Here is a 15,872-nt window from a genome sequence, read left to right on the forward strand (position 1 = left end):
CCTGACCCCCTTGTCTTCAAAACTCAGACCGGTGCTCAGGACAGCGTTTAGATTTGTGCGCTCCTGCTGGGGCAGCCACGCTGTACAAATCATTTCATTAGCAGCATAATCACTTCCTCGTTTATTTCGCCACTCAGTAGTAATGAGTGCTGTAAGTACATTTTGATAACGTGTCCTGCTGCAGGGCTTTGAACACAGGCTTTGCCTTCATGCCGATTTACATGCTTCAGCAGAACCACCCAAAGGAAGGCTACTCCTGCTATCTGCATTATCCTTTTGCACATGAAAGCCGCAGTTTAAAAATAATACAGAAGAGTGGAAGCTGGTATGTTACTAATTAAACTTTTAAATCTCAACCAGCTCATCTCCCTATTTTAGATACACAAGTAGGGCAAGGAAATTTAATTGCAAGACCTTTACTGGGGGCAGAATTGTTCTACACTTGGAAAATAACCACATTTTGAAAGTAAAATCGTCAAGTGGCCGAACGTGGTAGGGCAAATCCCAGCCACCGCGAGGTTTACGTGCCTTGCACAACACTTCTGGAGGTCGGAGCAGGGCCCGGGGCTGCCCGGGCCTTGCGGGGACACAGGCCGCGGTGACGGGTGACGGCCGCCGGCGGGGGCACGTTGGGTGCCGCAGGCTGCGGCCGCCGCTCCGTTACCGGCTCCGCCCGCAGCCATTGCCCGCCGGCGGTGAGGCCAGGGGCGAGCTCCAGCCCGGCTGGCAGCGGCGGCCGTAACCCGCGCCGAGTGGCCCGGCCCGGCCCAGCCCCCACCGCGGAGCCGCCGTCGGCCGCGCTCCTCCCAAGCTGCGCTGGGGAAACCCCTCCGCCGCCCGGGCTCCTCCTTCGCCGCGGCTGCGCGCTGGGAGCCGGGCCGGGCCGTGCGGTGCGGTGCGGTGCGGTGCGGAGAGTGCGCGCCTATGCTGCGCACCGGGCTGTTCACCCGCGCCCTGGGCTGCCCCCGCGGGGCGGTGCGGGGCTGCTGCTGCGCGCCCCGCGGCTGGGCGGGCGCGGCGGGCGGCGGGTCCCGCTTGCGGGCCGCCCTGGGGCTGCCGCCGGGCCAGGGCCGGCCCCCGGGAGTGGCGGTGCCGCCGTGCGCCCGGGGGCTGCGCTGGGCGGGTAAGCGCTGAGGCTGAGGCTGAGGCTGAGGCTGGGGCTGGGGCGGGCCGGGCCGGGCCGGGCCGGGCTTGCCGCCGGCCGGCCCTGCGGCCAGGCCCCGCGGAACCCTGCGGCGGTGGCCCCCCTGTGCGCCCCGGCAGGCCTCGCTGTGCGGGCCCGCGGGCGGGCAGGGAGGGAGGGTGACACCCGGCCGGGGACTGGGAAACCAAACCGGCAGTAGCTGCACTCGGTGCGATATCGGCCTCCTGCCCAGGCTCTGCTGGGCCGGTGTCAAGTTCGTAGGGGCCTTCTCATGGTTGATGCTTCTTAGTCTCTGTGTCAGTGCGTTATGTAGATGGCTTACAGTAGGGCACCACATAATTAAAGGCAAAGTGCAGTGTGCTGGAAGTAGAAATATCTTGTCTTTCTTCAGGTAAATTTTATCAACATGCTACAACAGAGGCCTCCCAAGCCACCTTAGCTAGCGTGTCTCCTGTTTTTGCAGTGGTAAGTATGTGCAGGCATTTCCAGCAACGAGGGCAGCTTGTGCAAGGTCATGGTGCTCTTTCTTTTTTTTTCTTAAAGCATCAGAAGAGCAGATGGATTAGTCTCTCGGAGAACGTCCCTAGTTCTAAATTGTTGCTTTAAGGTATTCTGACTTGAGGACCAGTTACGGTATACAGTGTTCATCAACATGTTTTTCTAAGATCCAGCATCTGATGGAAGTTCTGTTGCTTTAATTGTGAAGGCAGGTCAACTCTTAGAAGTGCTGCAGTCAGGTTTCTTGTTAAGCTTGTCAAGGCTTGCTAATGCCTTTTAGAAATATTCCTGTGTCTTGCTAGCTGCAAGTCTAAGCAAACATAGGATTTGGGGAAAAACAAGCGCTCTCTCTATTCTTTATTAAAATGAGTCTGAAAGCTATTTGCAAACTGCTTGATTGACATTATTAGTGCATGTGAGGGAAGGTAGGGCCTCCTTGCTGGGAACGAAAAGCAGTCATTCTGCAACAAGGTGCATGCAGGTGGGTCCTTGTGGCCATGTAACTCCTGTTGCAGCTCTACTGGAATGTATGCTTAGGTATGTTTAATTTGTGGGCAGTTATTTTTAAAGCCAGTAATATGGAATTAAGCTACATGGTTTATGAGCAAAACAGCAAACTTTCTGATTAAGCAGACGTTGCATTTTTTCCAATAAAATAATTTTACTAGGAGATACAAGTGTTAAATGAATAATCTGAATGACAAGTGCTAAGACAAGAAGGATTTAGATGCAGGTTACTAGCTGAATAGCATGCTAATGCAATACTTGACATGGGCACAAGGCCTAACTACCCAATTTATGGTACTCATTACTTTTTAAATTTTATTTGTAAATTTTTCAGATTGGTCCGGAGGACATAGCAAAATTTGTAATCCAGAATGTAAGATGCCCTGCTGATCTCTTTTCCCTGGTATCGAGTGATAGGACACGTGGGCATGGTTCAAAGCTGTGCCGGGGAGGTTTAGACTGGACATTAGGAAGCATCTCTTTACCAAGAGGGTGCTCAAACCCTGGAACAGGCTTCCTAGAGGTGGTCGATGCCCCGTGCCTGTCAGTGGTGAAGAGGCATTTGGACAGCACCCTTAATCATATGCTTTCACTTTTGGTCGGCCCTGAACTGGTCAGGCAGTTGGACTCGACCATTGTTGTAGGTCCCTTCCAACTGAAATAGTCTATTCTATTCTATTCTATTCTATTCTATTCTATTCTATTCTAAGTCTGATCCTCTGTAAATCACCTCCTTCCCAAGGTTTATGTAGGAACATGGTCATGCAGATGACACTGGTTTTATTTGGTGTGTATACAAACACAGTGAAATATATGGCAATTTGGTGCAATATTTTTCTTAATTGGGATGAACTGTGAAGAGGGGGCATAAAAAGTTGCTTTTTCTTCTTAATGTATTCTACATTTGACTTCTAGGCAAGTGCAAACAATTTTAGAAATTGATTTCTTGTTTTGTAGTAGTTCTGTGAAAAAAATATTTTTTTCCACTCCTTTAGATGAAGCTTGACAAAGAAGGAAATACTACCTATTTTGGTGAGTTTTCATTGTAATTTATTTTGTTTGTTGGTTTTTTTTTTTTGTCTTTTTTTCCTTGTCCAATACAGAAAACCCAACTGGGAATCTACATGGGGTAGAAAATTATTTTTGGATATATATATACACACACACAGAATATACATATATTATACTGTTAAAAGACGTGTAGATGCGGCACTTAGGGACATGGTTTAGTGGGCACGGTGGTGTTGGGTCGACGGTTGGACTCAATGATCTTAGAGGTCTTTTCCAACCTTAATGATTCTATGATTCTATGATTATACATATATATACACATATATATACACACACAGAATATACATATTCACTGTATTTATTTGGGATGTTGCAGCTTTTCCTCTGTTTTGCTGCTTTCTGTTGGTCTTCATAGCATCTTTATTGTTACAATTTTTGTATATTTTTAAGTACTATTTTGAAAATAACATATACCATCTTTCACAGTAAGGTAATTTTTACTTTTTCTTTTCCCTTTTTGACCAGCATGCTACTTTCCCTGCCTTGTATTTCCCTTCTGTAGGATTACATATGATTTCTCAAACGAGTCACTTCGTTTCTGACATGAAATTAATTGTCATGGCCAACTTTTTCACTTACATCTAGAATTTTTCTCTTTCCACTCAAGATACAGTCTCCTAAACTTCGTAAAAATAAAATACATTGAGGAATCAATGGCAGGAAGTTTGTTTTAAAGGTAGCACAGCTTTTCTTTCTTTTGCAGGGCTTAATAACACACTAAAACGTAATTTCAGAACATATATGCTTGTCTTCTAAATGTCTTAATCTAAAAATATTTTTATGATAGAAAAGAAGAAAACAGAATTGTACCAGGAATTGGGTCTTCAAGCTCGAGATCTAAGATTTCAACACTTAATGAGCATTGCAACTAGGAACAACAGGATCATCATGAGAATGGAGGTAATGGTTTCCCTGAAGCTGAGTGTAAACTTGAACTGTGTCTTATCCTTGCAGTTGTATTTTCTTGCACAGTTCTTTTAATACCAGCTTTCTATTACATGCAGTCCAGCAGTAAATGTGTCTTTGGAGCTCTACCTAGCAATCAGTGGTGTGGGTTTATCAACAGTACATATTAATGACCATTCTCCTAGTTGAGCACGGGAGAAACATTACTAACATTGTCATCGAAGTAAAGGCTTACGAGGAGTCTCTTTTCAGTCATACCACCACTAGCACAGTGCTGTGTCTGAACCATGGGGAATCTGCTAGTTTGTAGTTAGCATGAGATGCTGTTATTTTCCTGCCTGAAAAGACATTTGAAGAGTGGCTTTATCAAAGCCTAAATTATCAAATGCATTACAGAGTTATGAGAAGTCTTCAGAGAGTTTTTTTCAGACTCCTACATGTATTGTCTTTTTCAGTTCTTGAAGGCTGTCATAACACCAGAGTTTCTTCTGATACTGGATTATCGTAATTTAAATCTGGAACACTGGCTCTTCAATGAACTAGCGTCTCAGCTGGCTGGGGAAGGTCAACTAGTTACATATTCCCTGCCCTTTGAATTCCGAGCTATAGAAGCAATCCTGCAGTACCGGGTGAGCTATCTCATTTTTATTTAAATTGTTTTGGAAGTTGTTGCTTCATAGAAAGGACAGTATGATTTTATTCTTGTCTTAATATTTATACATACACATTTGTATATGTATTCCACACTTACTGTAGCAGCTCTTTTTTCGTTTTGGCTTTTGTTGCTTTAGTTTTTATGGTTTTGTGTGAGTGTGTGTGTTTCCATTCCCTCCCCAAGAAAGTGCTAATTGGATGTGATGGCTTCACCATCATTTGGACAATTAAAAAACAAGTCAGAGTACCTTTCTAGAGACATGCTGTAGCTGAAATGGAAGTCACACAAAAGTGCTGAGGTTTTTGGCCTCTTGGGCAGAAGTCAGATAATGATTTCTAGCTATCCTTAAAAATCTATGCTTGCTAATGCTAATATGACATTTCTAGACAAATAGCATTTTAGCTTTATCAGCCTCATTGGTGTGGTTGTCACTGGGTTTCAGTTCAGTGCAAATCGCTTTTATAAAATGCTGTATTTTGCACTGGCTTTACCTTGTAAGTGGTATCTCTATAGCAAGTACTTCCCAGGCATTGGAAAGCAGATTGTGTTAACTGCCTATTACTGTGAATTCTGTGTTCAGAGACAGGAGTCAGTTGCCCAAGTAATTCTAAAGGGATTGCTTTAATTCTTATGAAGGATCATGTTGTTATCTAGATCAGCAAACTGCAGGGGAGACTTAACACTTTGCAGCCTCAGATCCTTGAGACACTGGAAGCTCTAGTGGACCCCAAGCTTTTGTCTGTGGATAGGAGTAAACTACACATTCTCCTGCAAAATGGCAAGAGGTAAATAAGAGTAAGCTGTGAAGAGACTAGAAGATGACCATAGAAAATTATGTGCAATGATATGTTAGAAAATGGTATCTAATATTAGTTTCCTAGATTACTGTAATGCTGGGTTGTGCATCTTACTTGTAAAAATCGGTATATGAAATACCTAGTGATATGGGGAAAAACAGAAAAAGGGAAGTCCATTCCGAGTTGTCAGAAATACAGTCAAGCTTCTTAAATAGCATCTGACAGAACAAAATAATATCCAAGAGAGCAAAATAACATCATGAAAATGTTCCCCATAATGTGATTAGCTTTTGGATCTATGCTTTAAGGTTACTAGTACTAATACACTGGTACCTTCATATATTAGCCTCTCTGATATGACAGTGCAAATATGCACTCGCTACATGCTCATGGAGTGCTTGTTTTTTCTGACTTACGAATATATCCAGAAAACACATTTGAATCCCTTATAGTGTGTGTCTGTAGCTCGCTGGTCCCCAGACAGATCACTGCCACTGCTAAGTGTGTGGCCTGTAGAGCATTTTTTGAAGGAGCTCTTAGAATCCTGTAAGGAAGTCTTCCCTGACCACTCCATCTGGCGAGGGTGCTGGCTGGCAAACTCGTTTAGAGATTACCTTTGTGCACTGGTGCCAGTGGGGATTACTTGACCTTTTGCCTGTTCTTTCTTCAGCTTATCAGAACTGGAAACAGATCTTAAAGTTTTCAAAGAAACAATTCTGGAGATCTTAGATGAAGAAGAATTAATAGAAGAGCTCTGTCTATCTAAATGGACTGATCCACAAGTATTGTATGTATATTTTGAAACCACATACTTTTTTAACAGTGTGTTTTGTTTAAGGAGAACTTGAACACTAAACTGGGTGTGCCCTGCCAAAAAGCAGAAAGAAAAAGACTTTCTAATTTTTTAAAGCCCTAATGCTTGCCGCTTCAGAAATCATTGTATTTGCCATTTTGGAGAGGGACTCCGTTAGCACTAGTCATATTACGCAGTTTCAAATAGTTCTGGGCATAACAGGCCAGATCATCTAGTATGTAATGGGATGGGAGCAGGATGGCAGGAGGAGAAAAAGCAAATGTTATTTTTCAATACAAATTAACATTTTCTGGGAGAATGTTCTTCAGTTTCACCAAAAAAATGAAGAGGCAGGTTTTAAAGCTTGTCTCAAATAGTTCAGACACCACACTTCCTTTGTTAGAAGTGTTCTGAACACCTTGCTTCTAGTGTTTTGCTCACCAGCAGAACCTGAAGGAAAGAGGCCCTGGAGCAATCTTGTTGTGCACCTGAAGAGCAGCATTTCAGGAAAAATGTACATGCAGAAATAGCCCTATTGCACTCTCACATTCTGGTGAAAGGCAGCACACAGCAGCAGCAGCACCGGTCGCTTTAACAAAGACTAAAAAGCAAAAAGATAATGTATATCAGATCCCAATATGTTTTGGGCTGAATTGTATTTAAATATTGGGCATACAGACATGTTTTAAGTTTAAGCAGATAACAGAAACTACCTTTCAGGGTCCTTTGTGAAGTTGCTGAATAATACTTTTGCCTAACCAAATTGCATGTGGATATTAATACTGTTCACACGGTAGCATGGGTTTGAAATCAGGAGATAGTTTCTTGCCCTGCACAGCTTAGTCTAAATGTGCAGCAGAAACTCAGTATTCCAGAAGTGGGACGCCGTTTGCTTTTCTAATGCATCTGCTGGAGCAGTATCCGGAGGGCTCTGAATTCCAGGCTGCTCCTGAGCCAGCAGCTGGTCTTCATCCTGCTTTTGCTCACAGCCTTCCTTTGGACTTAATACAAGCTGCTGGCAAATACCTTCTCGCCTCATGGTAGACAATGTGTGGGGAACATCTAGGAAAGATATCAAGGTCACCTTACACTCTCATGTCAGGAGAAACCTGAAGTCATCCCTTCTTTCAGGCACTGTTGCAAAAGAGTAGGAGAGGTGGTGGGAGGTTGTCTAAAGAGTGCTGGAGCCATGCTACAGGATGCAGTGAGGCAGTACATGCATGAGGCGTACCAGGAAACACTAGCCACGACAGCACGTTTGCAGGCAGGCTGGCAGTGTGTGGACAGCTCTTTTGGCTCCAGGATTGATGCAGGTGATGTGTGGTATTTGTTGAACTCAAGAAGCCTTAGAAGGTGTGGAGGAACTCAGTTAGGCATGGAGGTGCCATCAGAGATCATTCGCAGCAGGAATGGTGAGCTGAGCCCAGAAAGACAAGATGAGGCAGACATCATATCTGTGTGAAGGGATGGCAGACTGTCAAAGACTGATGAGACAGATGGAGGCTAGTTAATGAAAGCAAATCAGGTGGTGGTTATTTTCAAGTCCGTATGCCTGTTGTTTCCCTTTGTATATCCACACAGGAGCCGATGTAAAGGTACTCATCAAATCAAGACCTTGAGCTGAATCTGTAATACAGCAGATAGGTAGTGGTCTAAGGCTTTCAAGTCTGCAACTCCTCTCATCTGCATGCAGTAAAAACCTCAAGGTGTGAAGGGCTTTAAAATCAGCCTAGCTAACTCAAAGTTTCTGCCCCATAAGAGAGAAACTGAGGGCTCTGTTAAAGGTCCTCAGGGAGCTTATGTGGGTTGATTCTTAAGACGTATCACTTACTTTCTTGGGAAACCATTTCAGAGCGGTTCCTTTAACAGTCAGCAATGCCAGGAGGAGATTCTTTAAAAAATTTAGTCTCTAGAGAAATTAGGTCATACCACAGAAGAAAAAATTAATCTTCCTGGCTTTGCTGCTAGTTTCCAAGCTCTTGTGGATCTCGGGTGCCTCAGCTTTCATCTACACAGTGAACAATCCAGTACAACGCCAGAAACATACATACCTGTTCCAGAGAAGGCTGTTGCACCAGCAGTCAGACCATGAAGTAAGATGAAAGTCTCTCAGACAGAGTTCACTTAGGAGAGCAGCATCTTTCATTTGATGCTCACTCTTCAGCTGCTTCATGCTCCCAAAATGTTTTGCAGTAATTACTGTGTATAGCTGAAACACCTTACAACAGAACTATTTTAATATACACCTAAAACACCTCCCTCACAGTGTAATTGTTTGTGTGTTGACTTTTGGTTATGTTTTATTCTTGGAGTTTTTGACTGCACTGTTACCAGCTTCCACCACTTGAGGGCACCAAGAAATTAAGCATCTCCTTTCAAAATTGTCAGCGCTTTATAATAATAATAATATAAACATTTATAATAATATAAACTTCATAAATAATACAAAATTTATATAACTTTACAACTTTTTAGTATCTGAAAAAGTAAGATTTGTGGTGTTGTGCATGCCTTGAGCACATCAAATGCTAACTGCTCTACTCAAAATAATTGCCTATGCTGATCAGCTGATAGATATAAAAATATGCCTTTTATTTTAAGCTGTTGGTATTGATGGAAGTTCCTCACTGAAAAGATTGGATTTTGAGATCTAGTGTCTAACAGCACTGTTGTTGTTGGCTGTTCCCCACAACTCTTACGTGCCTTGTCTTAACACATCAATAATACACTTCTATACAACGTGTAGCTAACCAGAAAAATATAAATTGTTGCTTACAGTGAGGAGAGTACATCTGGGATTGACCATGCAGAGGAAATGGAGCTGCTGCTGGAGAACTATTACAGACAAGCAGAAGATCTTGCAAATGAAGCTCGTGAACTCAGAGTACTGATTGACGACTCAGAAAGCATAATCTTTATCAACCTGGACAGGTTAGCTACCCTATCTGTTGGACTGCCAAAAGCTGAGTAGAATTTAATGCTGCCTAGTCTTTCTCAAAGCTGCCCACAAGGAAAGTTGGGGAATTCCATCTTCATGAGGGTTTGAATGACAATGAGACAACCAGGGGATCAGGCCCAGCCAGCACGGATTCATGGGAGGCAGGTCCTGCTTGACCAACCTGATCTCCTTCTATGACCAGGTGACCCGCCTAGTGGATGAGGGAAAGGCTGTGGATGTGGTCTACCTGGACTTCAGTAAGGCCTTTGACACCGTCTCCCACAGCATTCTCCTAGAGAAGCTGGCAGCTTACGGCTTAGACAGGTGTACTCTGCGCTGGGTCAAAAACTGGCTGGACGGCCGGGCCCAGAGAGTTGTGGTGAATGGAGTTCAATCCAGTTGGCGGCCGGTCACGAGCGGTGTTCCCCAGGGCTCAGTTTTGGGGCCGGTCTTGTTCAGTATCTTTATCAATGATCTGGAGGAGGGGATCAAGTGCACCCTCACTAAGTTTGCAGACGACACCAAGTTGGGCGGGAGTGTTGATCTGCTCGAGGGTAGGAAGGCTCTGCAGAGGGACCTGGACAGGCTGGATTGATGGGCCGAGGCCAACTGTATGAGATTCAACAAGGCCAAGTGCCGGATCCTGCACTTGGGTCACAACAACCCCATGCAGTGCTACAGGCTTGGGGAAGAGTGGCTGGAAAGCTGCCTGTCGGAAAAGGACCTGGGGGTGCTGGTTGACAGCCAGCTGAACATGAGCCGGCAGTGTGCCCAGGTGGCCAAGAAGGCCAATGGCATCCTGGCCTGTATCAGAAATAGTGTGGCCAGCAGGAGTAGGGCAGTGGTTGTCCCCCTGTACTGGGCACTGGTGAGGCCGCACCTCAAATTCTGTGTTCAGTTTTGGGCCCCTCACTACAAGAAGGACGTTGAGGTGCTGGAGCGTGTCCAGAGAAGGGCAACGAGGCTGGTCAGGGGTCTGGAGAACAAGTCTTATGAGGAATGGCTGAGGGAACTGGGGTTGTTTAGCCTGGAGAACAGGAGGCTGAGGGGAGACCTCATCGCTCTCTACAACTACCTGAAAGGAGGTTGTAGCGAGGTGGGTGTTGGTCTCTTCTCCCAAGTAACTAGTGACAGGACGAGAGGAGATGGCCTCAAGTTGTGCCAGGGGAGGTTTAGATTGGACGTGAGGAAAAATGTCTTTACTGAAAGAGTGGTGAAACATTGGACCAGGCTGCCCAGGGAAGTGGTTGAGTCCCCATCCCTGGAAGTATTTAAAAGACGTGTAGATGAGGCGCTTAGGGACATGGTTTAGTGGGCATGGTGGTGTTGGGTTGACGGTTGGACTCGATGATCTTAGAGGTCTTTTCCAACCTTAATGATTCTATGATTCTATGAATGGACTTGCAGTCACAGCACAAGAAGCTGCATTGCTCTTTTCTTGTCGGTGAACTGGATAAAGCAAAGCAACAAGACAGCATAATTAGTATGTGTAAAAACCTCTCTAGCTAGGCATCAGTTTTCCCTAGCAGGAGAAACCAAGCTTCTCCTAGATCCTTCTGGGGAGCTATTCACTAAAGGAAATGTCTGCAAATTTAGGAGCAAAATAAAATTCTACTCAGGAAAGTTTACTCTTAATTCAGCAAAACTGACTTATTTAAGAGTCTGGCTAGGCTACTCAGGTGTTCAGTACAAGTTGCATTATCACTTTATGGAGTGATACAAGAATGAGTAACTTTGGAGCGAGTATTTTCTCTCTGTATGCTACAGTTCTCACTACTAGTCAGCTTTCTCACTGAAAAATAATTGTAGCTTGCATTTGCAAGCACACGCCGCTCTGTCTTTGAGGTCAGTGTTTAATATATTTTCTCCTCTTTACTGGGGAGTTATCTGTAGAAGCAATTGGCGGATGCTGCATCAGGAAACCACAAAAATCCTTTTGGGGAAGACTTGAATATGGAATTCTCCAAAACAGGCTCAAGTTTATAGTCTGCAGCATTTACCAACTCTACTTCTTTGTAAGTATATTCATTTGCAAGGTAACAGTAAATTTTTGTTTCTTGTGAATACGGACATATAAATTCCAGCCAGTTAGCGGTGAGAGAACACAAATTTCCATGGAAATTTACTGTTACTCTGTGTGTATACACCTCTAAGAAGTGAGCGATGCTGGAAAGTCTGATGATGATTAAGGAGAACCTGCTGCCTTAGAGGTATCCTGATGCAGCAATTTCAAAATGATAGCCTCTTTTATACTGTTGTTTCATGAGCTTTGTCACTGGGTTGCCTAATTCCAGCATGACTTCCTCTCTTTCACTATTTGGTTTTATTGCATGCTGTATGGTATTTGAGAATTTAGGCAGCAAATCAATTTTTGGGTTCCCCTTACAGATGTTTCTCCCTTCTTTAGCCACCGTAATGTGATGATGAGACTGAACTTGCAGCTGACTATGGGGACTTTCTCTCTCTCTCTCTTTGGACTCATAGGAGTTGCATTTGGTATGAACTTGGAGTCATCTCTTGAAGAGGTAAGGAACGAGTGCTGCTTTTATCAGTGACATAAAACATGCGCCCTACTCTTACCGTGCATTTTATGTTCAGTACAACTTCATTCTTTCCATAGGTAAAGCTCCAGATTTATATTAGAGTGTGAATATAATTTAGTCCAGTGATTCATGTGTTCATGCAGTCACTTTTTTGTAAGCAAATTACTGTATGGCTAACTGCACAGTATTGCAGCCTTTTTTCTGTGTAATGTCCATGGAAGAGAAACAGGAAGACAAATCTATGGTTGTATAAGGACTGACTAAAAAGCAGTATTAAGGTTTCTTTAATGATCATCTATTCTGAAAAGACCAGCTTTGTCTTCCAGGTACAAGAGTATCTGGCAAGCAGCCAGGGCATTTCCAGCACACCAGAGGAAATACTCTACTGTCAATTACATGTTATACCTAGACTGGGGGGGGTACAGACTGAGGGGTACAAATTTACAATTGCACATGCTATCTTTAAAACAAAAAAAAACAAAACAAAGCAAAGACTTCATCCTTTCCAAATCCATTAAATAGAAGGGTTGAATTTCCAAACTTCCCAGTGAAGGAAGGAAAACTGTGTGGGACAGTAACAGAATACACTAGGGTGATTCCTAAATAAAATGCTTTGCTATGAAACAGTCCTTTTCCCAAGGTAGGGCTTGGCTGTTGATGATAGGGAGTTTACCACTTCCTGCCAGAAAGGAGGAGAACACTGGTGGGGCGTGAGAGATTATCTTTGGATAATCCCTTTTCTGAAGAGAGAGTTGCATGACTAATGGGAACGTTCTGTCAGTAGGACCCCAGAATATTTTGGCTGGTGACAGGGATTATGTTTCTGGGAAGCGGTCTGATATGGCGACGCTTGCTTTCCTTCCTTGGGCGGCACCTAGAACCTCCACTACCTCCTCACGTACGTATGGCTGGCTAGGGTTTCTGCTTCAGACTCTGCGTGTACGGTCCACTTCTAAAGCAGGAAATAAGCCATTGTAGAGGGGTGGGCCACAGAGCATGGGGGAATTCAGCTCAGTGTCTCCTTGACAAAGGAGAAGGTTCTTCCTAGCTGGATTGAATGAGGTGGGAAGCCCCAGCACTGGCAAAGATACACTTGAGCAGTAAGATACTGCTCACTGTTGCCAGAAGTGAAGCTGCAGGCTGTTCCTTGAGACATGCTGTATTTACTTTCACCTGGCAGCCCAAGGGAAGCTGAGGCTAATGGTAGAAGCAGCCCTAATTTGCCTTCACCGCTGCCGCGGCAGTCTGTTCATAGTGAGGGACATAACAGATGCTGGCCTCCTCCTCCCACCCACATACTACCTCTGGATCTGTAGTCCCTGTCTTGTAAAAGAGAAAGTGAACATAAAAGGACGATGCGGATAGGTACTAGCTGTAAAATCTCTCTGGAGAATGATGCCATGGTTGTCATGTCCTGACTCCCAATCCGAAGTTTGTAATAGCTTCTCACGTGCACACCAGCTGTCTTTGCCGTTGATGCTTATGGCATCGTAGAGCCCTGTTGTACCAAGCTGTATGAAGATTTCCAAGGAGACTGTCTTCAAATTAGCAAGATTTTGTGTGGGTCATTTTCCCTGTTGACTGCCCTTTCCTGCCAAAGCTTGTGGGACTGTCTTGTCTACCTCTATTCTGCACTCTAATATTTATAACGGGGAATTACCAGTGGATTCAAAAGTTAAGTTGCTACAAGTGACAAAAAGAAAGAAAGGGAGACCCAGATAAACTCCCCTTCTTCCCTCCCCTCCCTCGCCACTAAGAGGCAGATGGAAGTAGTTTGTTGTGGATTGTTGACTATGGCTACTACTAACTGGATTATCCTCAAATGTTGCTCAAAACCAACTCCGGCACATACTGACTGTGGCTTGGAGAAATGTACTGAAGGGGATTAGGGAGGGAGAAGCCAGAGACAGTGTTCTGAAAATAAGAGGAGAAAAATCAGGGTTCAGGCCTCTGTGAAGCTTTATTTCCTTCTGCTGCATATAGAGCAGCTTCTCATGTAATCACAGGCTATTTTGTATCTTGCCTAGGTTCCTGCAGTTTTGAAAAAATCCCAGCCAGCAGCTGGAAGAGTGGAGATAAGAAGCAACCTTAAAGCAGAAACATTTGGGCTGAGCAGAAGCACACTAACAAACCAATAGGAACAGCAGGAATGAAGAGACTTTTATTGTTACAAGGTGGACTTTGGACACTTTCCTTGCATTTGTTCTTCCTTATTGAAAACTGCAAGAATTTCTAAACTTGCTAATTTAATATATATTTTGTGGCAAAACCTATGGTGAGATTTTAATGCTCACACACAAAAGGAGAGAAACACAAGGGAAAACAGCGACATGCTTTCCACAGTAGTCTCACCTCCACCCCACGTATGTTCCATTAGTTTTCTGTATCACATACGTGTACTTACTTTTTGGGCATTCTCATCTCAAAAGTTTCTGTCAAATACTTCTTCATGTAATGGCATTTCTTAATGAGAACAGTATTTTCAGCTTAAAGGATGACAGCAGTCAGCATTCGTCAATAGTTCTGGTTCGGAGCTGCAGATTTAGGAATCCGACTTCAAACGTCAAAGAAAAATCCACCCCAAAAGTGGCCTTTTCAATGGATTTTTAAGGCCCTATTTAATTGCAGAGAACAGATTTTCCAAAGCAAAAAGCACGCCTGCATCTCTTGTGAAGCATCATCTCTTAATTGGCAGTAACCAGAAATAAGCTTCCCTTATTTTAAATGAGCAATAACAGGCTTTGAAATGTAGCTACTTATCTGGGGTATTCCTTAACAATTAATTTAGGCCCAAATCGTATGCAGTTTTAGTAACAGGAGAAGCGGGCCTGTCGAGAATGCACACTTGTGCTTGCCATCTGCCACTATTTCAACACCCATCGATACAGCTGCAGTTTAAAAACTCCTCATGTTGTCATAAGGACTGATTCAAATGCTGGTAAAAATCAACAGACCAGTTTTTGGTTTCTCTTAAGCTGGGCTCTGCTTTCTCTCTTTTCTCTCCGAGAAGACAAGACAAAGCGTGGACTAGCCTGCACCACAGTAAGTAGTGGGTTAGTAAAGGGTGCGGAAGCCTGGTGTTCTGTGATGGACTGAAGGAAGGAGTGAAATTCTTATGCCCGCTATTTGTGTTTTTTCTTAGGACTTATCTCTGAACTCTGAGGGCGTAGTTCTCCACTGGTTTCTCTCAGCCTGTAAAGGGAGCATGAAATCCTTCTAAATCAGGTCACAAACTGTCTATTTCTTGTTTGGGGTTTTTTAACCTCTCTGCAACAACCAGTGAGTAGCTCCTTAGGTGCCACTAGATAAATCACTGTACTGGCAGGGGTTGAAAAGACAATAACTGTAGTTGTGAACATTTTTACTCAGGACTAGTAAGTCAAAAATGGAAATAAAAAAGTATATAAATTAAAATTGTGCATACCTGTGATTGTAGTTTGGTTAAAATCGGTTGCATATAATTATTTTCAAGCAGTTGTTCTTGCTCTGTATGTGACTTCAACTACAGATGTAAAAGGCATGAGAAGGTGAGAAAATTAATGGGGTTCATAATGTTTTTGAGTTTTTTAGCTGAATTTTTTGCAGCCTTTTTGCTTAGGTAGAGATGTAAAAAACCTCTAAACTGAGCAATCAGTGGAAAAAACAATGACTCACATACCTTGGCTGATAAACCCCAGGAAAGCCCTGTGCATGAACGGATATGGATGCTGATGTTCTCAACCAAGTTGTAGTTGCATTAGGCCAGGACTGAAATGTGTTGGTGCAGCTGTTTGGAAGCTTTTGCATAAGCTTTCCGAGTTCTGTCTTTTGTGCAGAGAGGCTACTGTGAACTGTATTGACTCCTTTTCCTGTACATAACTGACTTAAAGCACAATAAAAGCACTGAGAGAAAGACACATCTTTTACAAGACTGCCTTTCTCTCTGCAGACATATGCAAACATTCAATGGTTTTCTTACAATTCAAGTAATCAAAATGCATTCATGTGCAATAAAATTACTCTGAGATCATACAGAGAAAA

The 15,872-nt window shown here is 43.7% G+C and overlaps 1 protein-coding gene across 2 annotated transcripts; it reads left to right on the forward strand.

Annotated features, from left to right (window-relative positions):
• Positions 1-924: 924 nt before the first annotated feature.
• On the forward strand, positions 925-15,748 carry MRS2 (magnesium transporter MRS2). 2 transcript variants are annotated; one of them, XR_012994685.1, is made up of 12 exons: positions 925-1,123; positions 1,536-1,609; positions 3,145-3,181; positions 4,008-4,120; positions 4,582-4,755; positions 5,436-5,566; positions 6,249-6,365; positions 9,150-9,302; positions 11,717-11,834; positions 12,637-12,750; positions 13,880-14,894; positions 14,995-15,748. XR_012994685.1 is itself a non-coding variant. In XM_076330640.1 (11 exons), exons 1-11 carry the CDS (start codon positions 925-927, stop codon positions 13,988-13,990), a joined length of 1,341 nt encoding a protein of 446 aa, XP_076186755.1. In that variant the 3' UTR covers positions 13,991-15,748. The 2 variants fall into 2 exon arrangements, 1 of the variants encoding a protein (XP_076186755.1); XM_076330640.1 differs by having other exon boundaries at positions 13,880-15,748.
• Positions 15,749-15,872: the final 124 nt, after the last annotated feature.

The sequence above is a fragment of the Aptenodytes patagonicus genome, chromosome 2 (assembly GCF_965638725.1).
Source record: "Aptenodytes patagonicus chromosome 2, bAptPat1.pri.cur, whole genome shotgun sequence".
NCBI classification, from domain to species: Eukaryota; Metazoa; Chordata; class Aves; order Sphenisciformes; family Spheniscidae; genus Aptenodytes; species Aptenodytes patagonicus.